The sequence below is a fragment of the Microcaecilia unicolor genome, chromosome 9 (assembly GCF_901765095.1).
Source record: "Microcaecilia unicolor chromosome 9, aMicUni1.1, whole genome shotgun sequence".
Taxonomy (NCBI): Eukaryota; Metazoa; Chordata; class Amphibia; order Gymnophiona; family Siphonopidae; genus Microcaecilia; species Microcaecilia unicolor.
This window is the reverse complement of record NC_044039.1, coordinates 110,614,655-110,626,777: the sequence shown is the minus strand read 5'-3', so window position 1 is coordinate 110,626,777 and position 12,123 is coordinate 110,614,655. Positions and strand designations below refer to the sequence as shown.

General features: G+C 41.6%; 1 protein-coding gene across 1 annotated transcript in view; it reads right to left on the bottom strand.

The window, feature by feature from the left end:
- BAZ1A (bromodomain adjacent to zinc finger domain 1A) overlaps positions 1-12,123 on the bottom strand; it is a 763,171-nt gene that overhangs the window by 459,963 nt on the left and 291,085 nt on the right. Inside the window, 1 exon segment of the mRNA XM_030214053.1 lies at positions 3,482-3,581. Coding sequence (XP_030069913.1) covers positions 3,482-3,581 — 100 coding nt within the window.

The following is a 12,123-nucleotide window of genomic DNA, read 5'->3' as shown; positions in this document are numbered from 1 at the left end:
GGACCCATGCCCCAATTATCTTATGAAAAATGCCCCGTAACGATTCATTACAGAACTCACCACCCACTTAAATTTCCTACTTCAACAAGGCTCCTTCCCCACCGAACACGGTAGTATTCTACTTACACCAATACCGAAAAACCTCAAGAAACCAGCAAATGACATCACTAACTACGACCTGTGGCCTCCATACCTTTTCAAATCAAACTGATGGAAAACAGAGTGACCTCCCAACTTAACGAATTCACTCAAAAGTTCTCCATATTAAATGAATCACAATCGGGTTTTAGACCTGCACACAGCACAGAAACAGTATTGCTCACCCTGATATCCAGGTTCAAACAGGAAATTTCAATTGGTAACAAAATACTTCTTCTGCAGTTCGACTTATCCAGTGCATTTGACATGGTAGACCATAATATTCTCACAAAATTACTGGACACTAGGGATCGGCGGAAACCTCATTAAATGGATAAAAAGTTTTATCACCACCAGATCGTATCAGGTCAAATCAACATTATCAATATCGCCTACGTCGTCATCAAAATGCGGAGTCCCCTAAGGCTCACCTCTATCCCCGATCCTCTTCAACCTTATGATGATCCCGCTGGCCAAATCCCTATCCAAATCCGGACTTAACCCCTTCATCTACGCTGATGAAGTCACAATATTCATCCCTTTCCAAACCAACCTTACAGAAATCTCGGAGAAAATAATCACTGCCATGAACATCCTAACATCCTGGGCCAACGCTTCAAGATGAAAATGAACAAAGAAAAAACTCAATGCCTAATCCTTTCATCACAACACGCCACTCAGCTCCCAACCACCCTAACCACCCCCAGCGTTACAATCCCAATTTCTGACAATCTAAAAATCTTAGGAGTAACATTAGACAACCACCTAACTTTGGAAACTCATGCAAAAGCCACAACGAAGATGATGTTCAACATGATGTGGGTACTGAAAAGAGTAAAACCATTCCTCCCACAGAAAACCTTCTGCAATCTAGTACAATCCACTGTACTAACCCATGCTGACTACTGCAACAGCATCTACATTGGCTGCAAAGCCCAAATCATGAAAAAACTCCAAACCGCCCAAAACACAGCAGCCACTCATTTTTGGCAAATCACGATTTGAGAGTGCAACACCACTACGTGAAAAACTTCACTGGCTCCCTATCAAAGGACGCATAAACTTCAAAGCCCACACAATGATCCACAAGATCCTCCATAGCGAATCTCCAAGATACATGGCCGACTTGATCGACCTACCATCCAGGAACGGGTCCAAATGTTCTCGAACATATCTCAATCTTCATCTTCCCAATTGCGAAGGCCTCAAATACAAAACCTACTACGCATCCAACTTCTCCGTTATAGGCAGCAAACTCTGGAACGCAATACCTCGACACATCCGAACAACCAATGAACATCTACCTTTCCAAAAGCTGCTGAAAACTTACCTCTTCAAACAAGCCTACCCCAACAACCCAACTTAAATCCCGAGCCTAATCCACGCCACTAGCACCACCCGTACGCCAATCCTCTCCCCCACGTCTCATCCTACTGTCCTACTCTCTCTAACTGAGATATCTTTGTGACACTCTGTACCATACTTTGTATTATCTCTGTGATACTTTGTACCATACCTTGTAAGTCGCACTGAACCTATCGAGCGGGAAAGAGCAGGGTATAAATGCTATAAATAAATAAAGTAACAGTTTAAAGAGCTCAAAGGAAACTTAAAAATGGTTTTTCAACAACCACATTTTAAGAGATTGCCTGAAGTCTTTATAAGATAACATGAACCGCAAATCAGTAGGCAAGAGTTCCATGCTTCTGGTCCCCTTCCTGATATGGTCTTATAATCATTTCCTATAATCAAATTTGCTGAATATTTGGCAAATTCAGCTGAATTTCAGCTGCTGAACGTAGCTGCCAACAGGAAGCATATAATGTAACGTGTCAAATATGCTGCAGCCAAGCCAAACAGGATTTTAAAACAGTGAAAATTTAAACATATCTCGTTTTCTTATCGAGGGCCAGTGTAATCTGACCTAGTAGTTGCCTGATTCACCCTCTTTCCTGAAAATGAACTTGCCCACCAGTTTGGAAAACCTGTGATCTATGTTAATTGTCTATCTGGAAGTCTCAGTGATGTATTATTACAGCAACCTAAGTAGGTCAAGATTGTTGACTGTTCAAGCGCTTGCAAGTATCCAGTCTAATATGGTGAAATCATTTCAAAATTGAAAAAATAAAATCTTAACATGCAACTTGTAGCTCCATACTCAATCTGGAGTCCCTTACCACCCCCATTACCTTAGATTCACAACAGAAACAGACACAAACAGCTGCTCAACATTGGACTGACCCTAAATAATTCAGCATTTCAACTTCCTACCCACAAAAGTTTAATATCAGGGCTTAATTTCAGACCACTTTCTTGTATCCAACCCCATGTACAATCAAAAGACGTGTGCATAAAATTTCAAGTATCTTGAATAGTAGTCAAAGGGTAAATTAAAAGGATACCCATCAGCAAATATGGTAGACAGCACAGGATCTGAAAAGATCACAGAATGGATCCTAAAGAACTCAAATGCAGACTGAATACAATAAGCGTAGAAGTGAACTCTTGAGGGACTCCTTGATCCATCGATCAGGCTATAAATAACTGATCTCGGGAATTAACTCGCAATACCCTGTTATTCAAAAAAATATGTAACCCAATCAAATACTATTGGTAATTGTGCAATCCCCAGTGTTTATATGTTTTGTGTTACCTCATATCATCAATTGCTGGTTTTGTATACTACCCTGATGTGTGATATAGAAACACAGTCTAACAAGCATGCAAAAAGAAACAAAAATTCTGCTACTCTCGTCTATCTTTTCTTAGAACACAAGCAATAGCTCTTTGGGCAGCACATGCAGCAATCTAAACTAGAGCAATGAAATGAAGGACAGAAACTGCACATTAAACAGGAACATCCATCTTCTCTAATTGGCAAGCAAAGAACATGGCAGAGTAAGCCAACACTTAGTGAAACAAATTAAAGTAGTCAATACCTGACACTATGTAAAATCTAAAGCTGTATAAATTAATCTTTCCTACAATTAGTGGTATTCCCTTTTTTCTTTTAATGTTTTACTTTATTTTACTTTTTAAATTATTGTTAACCACTTCGAACCACATTTGTTGTATTGGTGGTATACCAATTTTTAAATAATCTATAAACTATAAATTAACCATAGAAAACAAATTCTGAACTCAAAAGTAGTCTCCACTAAGCACCAATGTGTTTGCAAGACAGACACAGCAGATGGCCTAGCAGGCTTTAGCCAACTACAACTGAAAGGTTGTAGCATTACTAAATAATTAACAGGTGGGAAAAAGATGCTCAAGATAATGATATAAGTATTAAAAGCTGAATTTGTCATACATAATGAGGTAAATTAAAAAATTGACTTGCCCATAGTCCTCACGTTCTCTCTTTGTCTTAGGAGTTCTTCTCTTTCTCTTGCTGCACTGTTTAGATTTTCATCAACAGTTTTCCAGTTATCCAACCTCTCCTGAACAAAAGACAATTTATATTTTAGAAATGTATGCAGTATATAGTAACATAGTAACTGACGGCAGATAAATATCTGAATGGTCCATCTAGTTTGCCCAACAGTCACATTCATTCTCAATTCAAGATTAAATCAACAATGAATGTGATATACTTGATGCAGCTTGGTGGAATACAGACCCAGATTTCTTATTCCTTAGAATGCAGCCAAAGCGCAATACTGCAAACTATAACAAGGGGGTAACTTAAATTATGGTCATGCTGAGCTTGCTACCAGGGGAGACAGAGAAGAATGGGGGTTATGTCTATCAGCTTCTTCTCCACCTTCCTGTTTCAAAATGACTCCAGGATGTTCCCCAAATCACACACAGCTCCATTTCTAGTCCCCTTCAACTGGATCACAGTCCTAGATCATAGAGAACTGCAGGCTGTATCTACTCCAGCCCCACCTCAGAGCTTCCTAGCACTTCCCAAGAAACCCAGCAATAGATCAACTCAGTCGGGCGTAGCTAAGTGGAGTGCCAGGGGAGCGACTGCTCCCCCAAACTGACTTCAGACAGCGACAGCACCTATTTTTTCAGGCAGTCCGTCGCAGCTACGCGCGTGTGCCTATGCAGTGTACGTGTACGCCTCTCTGTTCCCCCTGGCGTCACAACCTAGCTACACATCTGGATCAACTATAAGTCTACAGGTAAAATCCTCAGTTTGCCCAGGTGTTGCCATAAGCTTTCCAAGCAACTACTCTATGCCATGGGGATGAAGATCAGAATTAAATGAAAAGCGAAAAACTGCATCAAAGGCAGACGCTCAACATGGTGTACTTGGATCTTAGCAAAGCTTTTCATATAACCCTGCACAGGACATTCATAACTAAAAGGAGTAGTCAGACAGTACTTCAAGTCACAAAATAGATTAGAAACTGGTTGATGCACATAAGAGCATAAAAGGTAGTAAATAGTAGTAGAAATAAGTAGAGTGCTTCGGGATTGGTCTTGAGGGTGGGTTCTGTTTAATATCTGTGATATAGAGGAGGGCAGAATTGTGGGAGATAAACTTTTCCATATCTAAAAGTGAACTGTTTTATAAATTCATCAGTAATAATGAATAAAATGCCAATGCACTACTATGCAAAATAAGCAATTTTACATTATCTGTAGGAAGCATGCGAATGAACATATATTCTTTTTACTGATCTGCAAGCAGGATATTCAAAAGCAAAAATAAAGTTCAAATTCTCTTCACCAGCTGTTAAGTCAAATCAAAACCTAAATCTAATACTAATAATTTGAGGGTCATATGCCAGGCCCCCTCCACCATCAAAAGCTTTTGCACAATTAAACTCCCATCCATTTCTGAAACGCAGGAAGCAAGCAGAAATGTTCCTAAAGTGATCAAATAGAGATTTCAGAAGGCCATGCAGAAGCAACAACATAACATAAAGACAAAGACAACTGCAGCCCCAGGGAAGTAAAAACAGGATTACAGGAGCACAGGCCCTGGCAGAACTGATCAAGAAAATGTTGGAGGCAGTCATGTAGGATGTTTAAACAGCTGTACACAAAAAGAAGCAGGAATGTGGGCCTTGGTGGAAGCATTTCAGTAAAGGCCGGGTGAGACAGAGATGGGTGAGGTATAAAACAGAGCTAGAGACACAGGAAGCACACACAGAAAAGGAGCTAATGGGTCTCAAGAATACGGTGGCCAAACAGACGGAGAAGATAGAGACCTGGAGAACCACTACTGCTGCAACAATCTCCACTTCATGAGGATTATGGAGAGTACATAAGAGTAAGAACTGCAAGACTTTCTGGAGACATGGGTGCCCCTGCATCTGTGCCTGGGCCCTTTGCTTATTTTATTTGAACATTATTTTATACCAACAAATGATCCTAGAATATCAAGATAGAAGCTGAAAATAAAACAAAAATATAAACAAACATTGACATATACAATGTGAAAAGGATATGTATAGAACAACAAATCAGACCTATGACATAACTGTTAATGAAACAGAATACCTGAGTACAAAAGATGGGGGTAAAAAGAAAAAACAATTAAAAGCAGTAAAAGATCAATAATAGTAAAATTAAAAAAATCAGATGATGATTGATTCAAATGCCTGCTTAAAAAGCCAGGTCTTGTGTGCCATTTTAAATTTAGGCCTGGAAGAGATAAACCTAAGATCTGGAGTGAGGGCGTGCAGCAACAAAAAGTTGACTCACAGGAGTTAATCAGTCGCATCCAAACTACATTGGGTATACAACCAATCGGATAGTGGTGGAGGATCTAAGAAAACAGGTAGGATGGGAAATCAAAAGGAAAGCCAGACATGGTGGCATCATATAGTAGTAAACATTATTGAAAGGATGCATCGTGTGGGGTACCAACATGAAGGAGACCATTGGCTGTGAGTACATAACAATATAAACAATGCCATACTGAGTCTGAACGAAGGTTCATCAAGCCCAGTATCCTGTTTCCAACAAAAGCCAATCCAGGTCACAAATACCTGGCAAGATAGCAAAACAGTAAAACAGATTTTATGCTGCTTATCCTAGAAATAAGCAGTAGATTTTCCCAAGTCCATCTTAATAATGGCTTATGGACTTTTCTTTTAGGAAATTATCCAAACCTTTTTTAAACCCTGCTAAGCTAACCACTTTTACCACATTCTCTGGCAACGCATTCTGGAGTTTAATTACCTTATGAGAGAAGAAATATTTTCTAGGGTTCATTTTAAAATTTACTACTTCATTGTGTGACCCCTTAGTCCTAGTATTTTTAGAAAGAGTAAACAAGAGTTTTAACTCTACTCGTTCCACTCCGCTCAATATTTATAGACCTCTATCATACTTCCCCTCAGCCATCGCTTTTCCAAGCTGAAGAGCCCTAGTTACTTTGGCCTTTCCTCATAGGGAAATCGTCCCATCCCCTTTATCAACCTGTCACCCTTCACTGTAACTTTTCTAATTCCACTGCATCTTTTTTGAGATGTGGTGACTAGAATTGCATACAATATTCGAGGTGCAGTCGCACCACGGATTTATTTATTTATTTATTGCATTTGTATCCCACCTATTTGCAGGCTCAATGTGGCTTACATAGTTTTGTTAACATTGTCATTGCAAGGTGACATATACATTTAATATTGTGCAGAGGTTAGATAAGGGTAGGAAGAAGAAGGAGAGGAGTGATTAAGGTAGCTATAATAGATGAGTTATCTTAATTGATTGGATTGTCGGGTGAATTATGTGGCTATTAGTACTCATTGTATGCCTTGCTGAAGAGATATGTCTTAAGAGATTTGCGAAAGATAGTTGTTTCACCGATTGTTCTCAGGTCTGTAGGCAGTGCATTCCACATTTGCGTGCCTAAATACGAGAATGTGGCTGCATGCATCTGCTTGTACTTTAGTCCTTTGCAACTAGGGAAGTGCAGGTCGAGAAATTTGTGGTGTTTCTTGGAGGTAAGTCTACGAGGTTTAGCATGTAGATTGGGGCGTCCGTGTGAATGACTTTGTGCACAATCGTGCAGATCTTGAATGTAATGTGCTCCCTAAGTGGGAGCCAGTGAAGCTTCTCTCTCAAGGGTTTTGCACTTTCATATTTAGTTTTTCCAAATATGAGTCTGGCGGCAGTATTCTGGGCAGTTTGTAGTTTTTTGATGGTCTGTTCTTTGCAGCCCGCGTATAGTGCGTTACAGTAGTCTAGATGACTTATTACCATTGACCGTACCAGGGTACAGAAGATGTATCTCGGGAAGAAAGGTTTTACTCTTAAGTTTCCACATGGAGTAGAACATCTTTTTCGTCGTGTTTTTCACGTGGTCATCGAGAGTGAGGTTTCGATCTATGGTGACTCCAAGAATTTTCAGGTTTTTTGAGACCGGGAGAAAACAGTATGGTGGTGTTATAGTAGAGAAGTGTTTTGTATTATGTTGTGAGGTTAGAACAAGACATTGTGTTTTTTCTGCAATTAGTTTTAGTTGGAATGCATCTCCCCCAGGCGTGCATTATTTGGAGGCTTTTGTTGATCTCGTTGGTGATTTTATTTAGATCATGTTTGAATGGGATGTAGATTGTGACGTCATCTGCATATATGTGGGGGTTGAGGTTTTGATTGGCTAGAAGTTTGGCTAAAGGTATCATCATCAGGTTGAATAAGGTTGGCGAGAGGGGTGATCCTTGGGGAACTCCACATTCAGGTGACCATGGGGGTGATCTATCCGCGTTCATTGTTACTTGGTATGATCTTGTGGTCAGGAATCCTTTGAACCATTTGAGAACTGTGCCTCCTATTCCGAAGTATTCTAGTATATGTAATAGTATTTCATGATTGACCATGTCAAAGGCATGTCAAAAGTATAAACCATGTCAAAAGCATTATAACATTTTCACGATAGAAAGGCATTGTAACATTCATAACATAACAAACTACCTGCATAAGGAAGCAGTGTTCGGGTTTCCAGGTAGTGATTACAGATTGAGCAAGAAAAAGCAGAAAATCCTGATTTTTCAGGAATATTCAGTTTAACTGACTGCTCAAAAGAAGGGGCTTTGGGGGTCAGTGCTAAATTGTTAAGAGTGAAAGGCCTAATTCACACTGCAGTATCCTGCCTGACTCCGAGTCCAGCACAATGGGGTAGTACATGTCTTTCAGTCACAATAAGCCCAACAGTTCATGACAAGGTTTGGAAAGAGGAGGATGAGTATATCCTTGAGTTACAAATTAAGCATGAAAGAAGATGAAAAGCCTGCAATTAGGAGTAGTGAACCTTTTGAGACTTGGACACATGGAGGGGCATAATCGAAAGGGACGCCCAAGTTATTCTGAGGACATCCCCGCAGGACGTCACCGTGAAGGGGCGGGGAACCCGTATTATCAAAACAAGATGGACGTCCATCTTTTGTTTCGATAATACGGTCGGGGACGCCCAAATCTGGAAATTTAGGTCGTCCTTAGACTTGGTTGTTTCTGATTTCGGCAATAATGGAAACCAAGGACGCCCATCTCAGAAATGACCAAATCCAAGCTCTTTGGTCGTGGAGGAGCCAGCATTCGTAGTGCATTGGTCCCCCTCACATGCCAGGACACCAACCGGGCACTGTAGTGGTTTCAGAAATTGCTCCCAGGTGCATAGCCTCCTTACTGTGTTGCTGAGGCCCCCAAAATACACTACCCACAACTGTACACCACTACCATAGCGCTTATGAGTGAAGGGGGCACCTAGATGTGGTACAGTGGGTTTCTGGTGGGTTTTGGAGGGCTCACATTTACAACACAAGTGTAACAGGTAGTGGGGGATGGCCTTGGCCCGCCTGTCTGAAGTGCACTGCACCTACTAAAACTGATCCAGGGACCTGCATACTGCTGCAATAAAACCGAGTATGACATTTGAGGCTGGCAAAAAATATGTAAAACATTTTTTTGAGGGTGGGGAGGGGGTTAGTGACCACTGGGGGAGTAAGGGGAGGTCATCCCCAATTACCTCCAGTGGTCATCTGGTCAGTTCGGGCACCTTTTCGTGGCTTGGTCATAGAAAAAAAGGACCAAGTAAAGTCGTCCAAGTGCTCGTCAGGGACGCCCTTTTTTTCGGTTATGGGTCGAGGACACCCATGTGTTAGGCACGCCAAGACCCGCCTTCACTATGCTTCCAACACGCCCCAGGGAACTTTTGTCATCCCCGCGACAGAAAGCAGTTGGGGACGCCCAAAATCGGCTTTCGATTATGGGGATTGGGCGACCCTGGGAGGACGCCATCTTCCGATTTGTGTCGAAAGATGGGCGTCCTTCTCTTTCGAAAATAAGCATGATGGTCTTGCATTTTGTTTAGTTTGCATGCTTGACAGATGTAACTAAATAGTTGTTGTGCAGAACATTCATGGTGGGCATATGAAGAAAAATTGGAGAGTAGGGTCAATGGAACGGTCACACTTGAACTTGATCCATTCTGCTCAAGGATTTACCCACTGTGAACCTATCAGATAACAAGAGCAGCATTTTGATTGCAGAATATAGGCTTTGGCACTGGGGAAGCTGAAGGGGCGGATATGAGGTGGAATTGGTGGGGGTGTGAAAGACTGGGGAAGGGGTAGAGTGTGGATAGTGGGGTGTGCGGAACGAATGTTGGAGAAGTAATGACTACAGGGGATATGTGCATGAGGTATGGATATGTGATGGTGGTGGTGGGGTGGGAGAATTGGGAGGGCAGACATGTGAGTGCTAACTGGACAGATCTAAGTGATTCCTATGAAGAGGAGGAGGAACACGGAGGAGGAAACCAAGGGTAGGTAGGTTGGATGGGGCGTAGCTTGGGTGGGGGGTGATAAGGGAGTACCTGGAACAGTAAGGGAGGATTCCAAAAGAAGGTGTTGCTTCTAGGATCATGGAGGGGAGGGGGTCAATGCTTGGTCTAAAGAGAGCAGGCTGCTGAAAGGTCACAACACTAGGTTGGAATCAAGGAACTGTTGCATGATAGGTACAACCATAAAAAGCCAAAATTCTCAAGGGCCTACAGGTATAAGGGAGCAACCACAGCATTACTGCAAGAGACCCATATGCCACACCAGGAATGTGCAAAGCTGAAAAAATGGTGGCTTGAGGATGTATATGGAGCATTCTCTGGGGAGCAGAAAGCAGGAGTAGTAATCCTAGTATAAAAGAAAGCTGTAGAAGTGGTTCATTGCCATATCCCCATGGCAACCCCTTGCTTCTGTAAGCAGAATTTATTGTATTTAAAATAATTGCGAGTTAAGACCGTGGTAGATGTCTTAGAGGTCAAAACTTATGCAGATGTATGTCCCTCTTGACTGATTTCCAAATGACGATGAACCAAACTAATGGCCACATGTGAGAAACTGTGTTTTAAGCCTGTAAAATGTATTGGATGTTTTCCTGCACTGATTATGTTCTGAAGTGTATTTCTCCTATTTGGCCAGCAGGTGGTGTTTTCTTTGCTGTAAAGCTGTTAAAGAGAACTGACTGTTTTTTCTATAGTTTGACACAAACAGGAAGCAAGAAGCAGTATATATTTGAAATCTTGTTGACTGGGCTCTGATTGGCCCAGGAGCTCATCTCATTTGGATTTAACTGGTTTTGAGTTCAGTCTTAGCCCGGGAGGAAAGACAGACAGATCTCTTTGCTGAGACGCTGTGAACAGTTATATTTCCTGACCTTCCAAGGTACTGATTAGACAGTATATAGATGTTTAGTTAGTGTTATAACTGATACATAGTTCAGTTATCTGTTATTGTTTTACTGAATGCATATTTTTTGTTCATTGTTCCATGTGACAATAAACCTGTTTAGTTTGTTGACTCTGCTGTCTGGACTGAAAGAATACTGGTGGTTTGTGTGTTGGGTCTGTGAGTGCTTTCTAGGAACTGTGGGACCACTGGGAAAGTGGCCCCAGTAACCTAGAAATCACTGGGGATAATTTGGTAGCAGGAGACTCGCCCAGAGGCAGTTGTGACTCAGTCAGTGGGAGGAGGGTGCTAAGGTAGAGCACAAGCAGCAGGTGCAGGCGGACCTGAGCTGTGCTGGGGACAGACCCTCTAAGTGGCCTCGGTGTGTAACCCTAGGCGGGTGGCTAGGCATTTCATGACACCACATCTTGTGGAATGCTGGTGTATAATGTTTTAATATGCATAGTAACCAACAACTAAGTAGTAGTGAGACCTGAATGTCTCGTATTTTGGTAGGAGCCAGTTGTATCCCGTATATATGACCTAGTCTGACTGACTGACTTTTAGAGGTTTCAAAATAATGGTCTAAACCTTTGACACAGCTCCAAAATTGTGCCCTGAGAGACACAATAGATCTCCCAGAGGCTTACATAATGTCTTATGAATTTTAGGAACCATGTAAAATTTAGGTACACTAGGATGCTTGACTTCCAAAAACTTGTACTCAGACTTCGTAAGTTGTCAAAGCTTCATCAATAATATTGGAAATGTCAACCATCAATCTGGGCGTTTGATCTTCATCAGTGGGGAAGTACCATTGGGCATTCTCCAAATATTGCATTATTTCACTTAAATAATTATGGTGCCACACCACAATGGCACCCCCCTTATCAACTGGTTTAATAATCAATCGTGAATCCACTTTCAATTCAGTTAATGCCTTGAATTCTCTCTGTGTCGAGTTACTGTAAAATTTAGTTTGAGAATGTTCCTAATTTGTTCTATGTCCCAAAGGAGTGGTAAAATTATGTATCATACCTGATAATTTTCTTTCCCTATCATCAAGCCGATCAATCCATAGACTGGTGGGTTGTGTCCATCTACCAGCAGGTGGAGATAGAGAGCAATCTTTGCTTCCCTATATGTGGTCATGTGCTGCCGGAAATTCCCCAGTATGTTCTCTCTCTCAGCAGGTGTGTGGTCACACAGCAGCAGCTCTGGCTAGGTCCTCCAAGCCTAATTGTTTAGGTTTTGTTGAGTACCTGGGGTTGAGGGCTCTTCGTGAGCAAGTGCAAACCTGGTGGTGCCAGGTCCCTCCTTTTCTCCCCCCTCCCGCTGGCTCCGTTAACAAAAAAAAAAA